The 6,000-nt window shown below is 44.8% G+C and overlaps 1 protein-coding gene across 1 annotated transcript in view; it reads right to left on the bottom strand.

Annotated features, from left to right (window-relative positions):
- Window positions 1-2,082: 2,082 nt before the first annotated feature.
- Window positions 2,083-6,000, bottom strand: part of LOC135507538 (doublesex- and mab-3-related transcription factor 2-like) — a 41,018-nt gene continuing 37,100 nt past the window's right edge. Inside the window, exon 4 of the mRNA XM_064927080.1 lies at window positions 2,083-5,058. Within this exon, the coding sequence (XP_064783152.1) occupies window positions 3,842-5,058 (1,217 nt within the window). The 3' untranslated portion in view covers window positions 2,083-3,841. The remainder of the gene's footprint in view (window positions 5,059-6,000) is intronic.

Genomic DNA, 6,000 nt, shown 5'->3' with positions numbered 1-6,000 from the left:
AGAAACCCAGCCTAAAACCCCAAATAGCAGGCAATGCAGGTGTAGAAGCACGGTGGCTAGGAAAAACTCCCTAGAAAGGCCAAAACCTAGGAAGAAACCTAGAGAGGAACCAGGCTATGTGGGGTGGCCAGTCCTCTTCTGGCTGTGCCGGGTGGAGATTATAACAGAACATGGCCAAGATGTTCAAATGTTCATAAATGACCACCATGGTCAAATAATAATAATCACAGTAGTTGTCAAGGGTGCAACATGTCAGCACCTCAGGAGTAAATGTCAGTTGGATTTTCATAGCCGATCATTGAGAGTATCTCTACCGCTCCTGCTGTCTCTAGAGAGTTGAAAACAGCAGGTTTGGGACAGGTAGCACGTCCGGTGAACAGGTCAGGGTTCCATAGCCGCAAGCAGAACAGTTGAACCTGGACCAGCAGCACGGCCAGGTGGACTGGGGACAGCCAGGAGTCATCAGGCCAGGTAGTCCTGAGCCATCGTCCTTGGGCTCAGGTCCTCCAGGAGGGGAGTGAGAGAGGGTGAAAGAGAGAGAGAATTAGAGGGATCATATCGAAGATCACACCAGTGACCAGATAAGACAGCACAATGACACCATATATAACCGACTGACCCTTTAACAGCCACTACACCACTATATCAACAGACCACCAATTTACTACCCTGAGACAAGGTATAGATCACAAAGATCTCCTCAACACATGAGCCCGATCGGCCGTTTGACCGGACAGGATGATCACGTCAGTGACTCAACCCACTCAAGTTGAATATAGTTCAAAAAGCTTGGCACAACGTGACGCACCACTCCTAGGGACAGCGCTAGTAAGCCAGTGACTCAGCCCCCGGTAATAGGGTCAGAGGCAGAGAATCCCAGTGGAGATAGGGGAGCCGACCAAGCAGAGACAGCAAGGGCGGTTCATCATTCCAGTGCCTTCCCATTCTCCTTCGCACCCCTAGGCCAGACTACACTCAATCATAGGATCTACTGAAGAGATGAGTCTTCAGTAAAGACTTAAAGGTTGAGACCGAGTCTGTGTCTCTCACATGGGTAGGCAGACCATTCCATAAAAATGGAGCTCTATAGGAGAAAGCCCTGCCTCCAGCTATTTGCTTAGAAATTCTAGGGACAGTTCGGAGGCCTGCGTCTTGTGACCGCAGCGTACGTGTAGGTATGTACGGCAGGACCAAATCAGAAATATACTGTAGGTAGGAGCAAGCCCATGTAATGCTTGGTAGGTTATCAGTAAAACCTTGAAATCAGCCCTAGCCTAAACAGGAAGCCAGTGTAGAGAGACTAGCACTGGAGTAATATGATACTTTTTTTGTTTCTAGTCTTGAATTTAGCAGCCTTGTTTAGCACTAACTGAAGTTTATTTAGTGCCTTATCCGGGTAGCCGCAGAGTAGATCATTGCAGTAGTCTAATCTAGAAGTGACAAAAGCATGGATTAGCATTTCTGCATCGTTTTTTGACAAAAAGTTTCAGATTTTTGCGATGTCACGAAGATGGAAAAAATCTGCTCTTGAAATATTCTTGATGTCAAAAGAGAGATCAGGGGTCCTTCAGTTTTATTTGAGACGGCAAGACAACCATCAAGATTAATTGTAACAGTGTATTCTATAAAACACATTCCTCTTTTTTATTTGTGCTTTTAATACTCTCTAATCACTTGTACTTGGGCTGTATTCTGTAGTGTAGAATCTAAATTTAAAGCTCATTTCCATTTATGGCGACATATGCAGCGTTTACCGTGAATGCAGGAACATTGCCTTAAAATGTCAATCATGCTGTAACGCCAAACTTCAGCGCTATTGATTGAATCCAGCCCTTAGAAATGCTTGGGAAAAAATGCTGATTTTATAGAATTCTTCATGTCTAATATATAACCAATAGTCATGACAAGGTTGACCCACAGCCCATCACATCAAACATCATTAAATCCTTATGGTTAAATAATTATCATTAAATAATTCATAAAATCATATCATGAAATCATTATCATTAATTCATTATCATTAAATCATTATCATTATCATTAAAACAAATGTATCCAAAGAATGAAACCTGATACAGGAGCTTGATCATTTATAAAGTTTATTGACACATTAGTGATACATTTAAATAATCTACACCATAAAGAGATTTACAACATGCTCATTTAAAATATAATATACATATAATCATTTACATTACTGCTTGAAGTATATCGGTACTGAGAGGCAGTGCTTATTTAAAAATAATAACAAAATAGACCAACTACAGCAACAAGTACAGTGACAGACTTCTGCATCTAATGGAGTGTCTGTGTGTCTGAGTGTCTGTGTGTCTGAGTGTCTGAGTGTCTGAGTGTCTGAGTGTCTGAGTGTCTGAGTGTCTGAGTGTCTGTGTGTCTGAGTGTCTGGGTGTCTGAGTGTCTGTGTGTCTGTGTGTCTTAGTGTCTGAGTGTCTGAGTGTCTGAGTGTCTGAGTGTCTGTGTGTCTTAGTGTCTGAGTGTCTGAGTGTCTGAGTGTCTGTGTGTCTGTGTGTCTGTGTGTCTGTGTGTCTGAGTGTCTGAGTGTCTGAGTGTCTGTGTGTCTGTGTGTCTTAGTGTCTGAGTGTCTGAGTGTCTGAGTGTCTGTGTGTCTGAGTGTCTGAGTGTCTGAGTGTCTGAGTGTCTGTGTGTCTGAGTGTCTGTGTGTCTGTGTGTCTGAGTGTCTGTGTGTCTGAGTGTCTGAGTGTCTGAGTGTCTGTGTGTCTGAGTGTCTGTGTGTCTGAGTGTCTGAGTGTCTGAGTGTCTGTGTGTCTGTGTGTCTGAGTGTCTGTGTGTCTGAGTGTCTGAGTGTCTGAGTGTCTGTGTGTCTGAGTGTCTGAGTGTCTGAGTGTCTGAGTGTCTGAGTGTCTGAGTGTCTGTGTGTCTTAGTGTCTGAGTGTCTGAGTGTCTGAGTGTCTGAGTGTCTGTGTGTCTGAGTGTCTGAGTGTCTGAGTGTCTGAGTGTCTGAGTGTCTGAGTGTCTGTGTGTCTTAGTGTCTGAGTGTCTGAGTGTCTGTGTGTCTGAGTGTCTGAGTGTCTGTGTGTCTGAGTGTCTGTGTGTCTTAGTGTCTGAGTGTCTGAGTGTCTGAGTGTCTGTGTGTCTGTGTGTCTTAGTGTCTGAGTGTCTGAGTGTCTGAGTGTCTGTGTGTCTGAGTGTCTGAGTGTCTGTGTGTCTGAGTGTCTGTGTGTCTGAGTGTCTGAGTGTCTGTGTGTCTGAGTGTCTGAGTGTCTGAGTGTCTGTGTGTCTGAGTGTCTGTGTGTCTGAGTGTCTGTGTGTCTGTGTGTCTGAGTGTCTGTGCAATGGAAGACCAGTTGAAACAATTGCCTGATCAAATCCTTGGACAGTAGATGGTCTGAGAGAGCACTACATAGTTCAGAGCAGACAGAAACAGATATGTCATAGGGAAGTTGGTCCAATGTCACAAATGGTTTGGTCCATTTCAAGCCAGTGGACCAGACTTAACTGAGGGGTTTGTGCAGAATCATCATTATTTAGCCGATAATGGAGGTCTCAAGGAAAAACTAAATTCGCCGTTGATTTTTGGTCCCAGTCCGTTCCTGGTAAACATGACTGTTATTAGTGTGAAGCTCTGTTCATACAGTTAGTGTGATGCTTTGTTCATACAGTTAGTGTGATGCTCTGTTCATACAGTTAGTGTGATGCTCTGTTCATACAGTTAGTGTGATGCTCTGTTCATACAGTTAGTGTGATGCTCTGTTCATACAGTTAGTGTGATGCTCTGTTCATACAGTTAGTGTGAAGCTCTGTTCATACAGTTAGTGTGATGCTCTGTTCATACAGTTAGTGTGATGCTCTGTTCATACAGTTAGTGTGAAGCTCTGTTCATTGCCGGTGATGGCCTATTCAAAATGGCCTCCACAGAGAAGGATAGAGACTGGCTGGACACGACCTTCGTCTCGGCTGACTTAGACAGGAACTCCTTGCTGTATCTATTAGAGCCTTTGAAACTGTAGAAGTCCTTAGAAGGTCCTTCACGGTACTTTCTGGCTGCTTCCTCCAGCAGTTCGTTACAGTAGGGGCCCCGGAGCTCGACCCCAGTCTCAGCTCTCTCCCCAGCCCCAGCTCCTACCTCTACCCCAGCCCTTTCTCTCTCTCCAGTCCCGGCCCGAGCCTTCTCACTCAGTGTCTGCTGGATGAGTGAGTGAAAAGAGTTGAGCTTCATGGATAACGTGTGTTTGGCGCTGTCCTTGCTCAGCTTGTTCAGGACGTGTTCGTGGCTGGGGTGGTAAGGGTGAGGCTGGGGGTGAGGCTGGAGATGAGGTGTACTAGGGGGGAAGGCCTGTCCGAAGCCTCTCTTCGGGGGAGAAAAGGCTGATCGTTTGCGGTGCCCCCCCTGGGTGAGAGGGGCCTGGGACTGGGCGTGGCCGTCCTGCTGCTGGGGGTCAAAACCCTCCAGGAGGCCCACAGCGACCCTCGACCCCTCGAGCTTGGCGGCAGTGACGGCAGTGGTTGCCGTGGCGTCGTGGTCGGGTGGGACGCTTTCTGCGGCAGCGGCCATCGTCCTGGGATCCCAAACTGCACCTGGCTTCATGTTCTGGATGGCCGTGGCATTGCGCAGGCACTGCTGGTACAGGAGGGAGGGGCCACGTGGCCACACCATGAACCCTCGCTGAGAGGTCAGCGGTGAGGTCAGAGGGTACTGGCGGTAGGTGGTCGCCACGGAGACATTGGAGGAGATGAGCTCCATGTTGCTGGGGCTGGTGGCATATTTCAGGGAGAGGTCCACACAGCCGGGTGACAGGAAGCAACAGAGTTCCTTGTTGTTGTGCTGAGGCTCCTCCGGGGCTGTCTTGTAGGACTTGTACTCTGCAGCATGTCGGACCAGACTGTTGGGGAAGAGCAGAGAGGCTGTAGCAGCCTGGGAGGGTTCTAGCAGCTCTCTCTCCTTGTACTCTCTCTCCAGCATGATCCTCTCCAGCTCTTTGTCAGCAAACGCTCTCCTCTTCCTCATCCTGTCGCTGAGGGGGGGCGGGAGGGACGGGCTGCCCCCCAGGTACGGGTCACCCTGCACCGGACGGTATCCTGAGAGGAGACAGAACAGGGCCAGAGGTGAGATGACATATAAATCAAATCAAATCAAATTGGTCACACATGGTTAGCAGATGTTATTGCAAATGTAGCGAAATGCTTGTGCTTCTAGTTCTGACAGTAGAGCAATGCAGCAACATAAATATATAACAATGTGATACTACATGATAGTAATATAATACTATATTAATAATACTATACTATATAATAATAATATAATACTAGGTTAGATATCAGTCAGATTAGGTTCAATAAACAGGTTAGATATCAGTCAGATTAGGTTCAATAAGCAGGTTAGATATCAGTCAGATTAGGTTCAATAAGCAGGTTAGATATCAGTCAGATTAGGTTCAATAAGCAGGTTAGATATCAGTCAGATTAGGTTAAATAAATCAGGTTAGATATCAATGATATTAGGTTAAATAAAGCAGGTTAGATATCAGACAGATTAGGTTCAATAAACAGGTTAGATATCAATCAGATTAGGTAAAATAAACAGGTTAGATATCAGTCAGATTAGGTTCAATAAACAGGTTAGATATCAGTCAGATTAGGTTCAATAAGCAGGTTAGATATCAGTCAGATTAGGTTCAATAAACAGGTTAGATATCAGTCAGATTAGGTTAAATAAACAGGTTAGATATCAATGATATAAATTTAAATAAAACAGGTTAGATATCAGTCAGATTAGGTTAAATAAAGCAGGTTAATATCAGATATATTAAGTTAAATAAAGCAGGATAAATATCAGTCAGATTAGGTTAAATAAAGCAGGATAAATATCAGTCTGATTAGGTTAAATAAATCAGGTTAGATATCAATGATATTAGGTTAAATAAAGACAATTAGATATCAATCAGATTAGGTTAAATAAAGCCAATTAGATATCAATGATATAAATTTAAATTAAACAGGTTAGATATCAGTCAGATTAGG

This window comes from Oncorhynchus masou, chromosome 1 (assembly GCF_036934945.1).
Source record: "Oncorhynchus masou masou isolate Uvic2021 chromosome 1, UVic_Omas_1.1, whole genome shotgun sequence".
NCBI classification, from domain to species: domain Eukaryota; kingdom Metazoa; phylum Chordata; class Actinopteri; order Salmoniformes; family Salmonidae; genus Oncorhynchus; species Oncorhynchus masou.
This window is presented reverse-complemented; position numbering and strand designations above follow the sequence as displayed.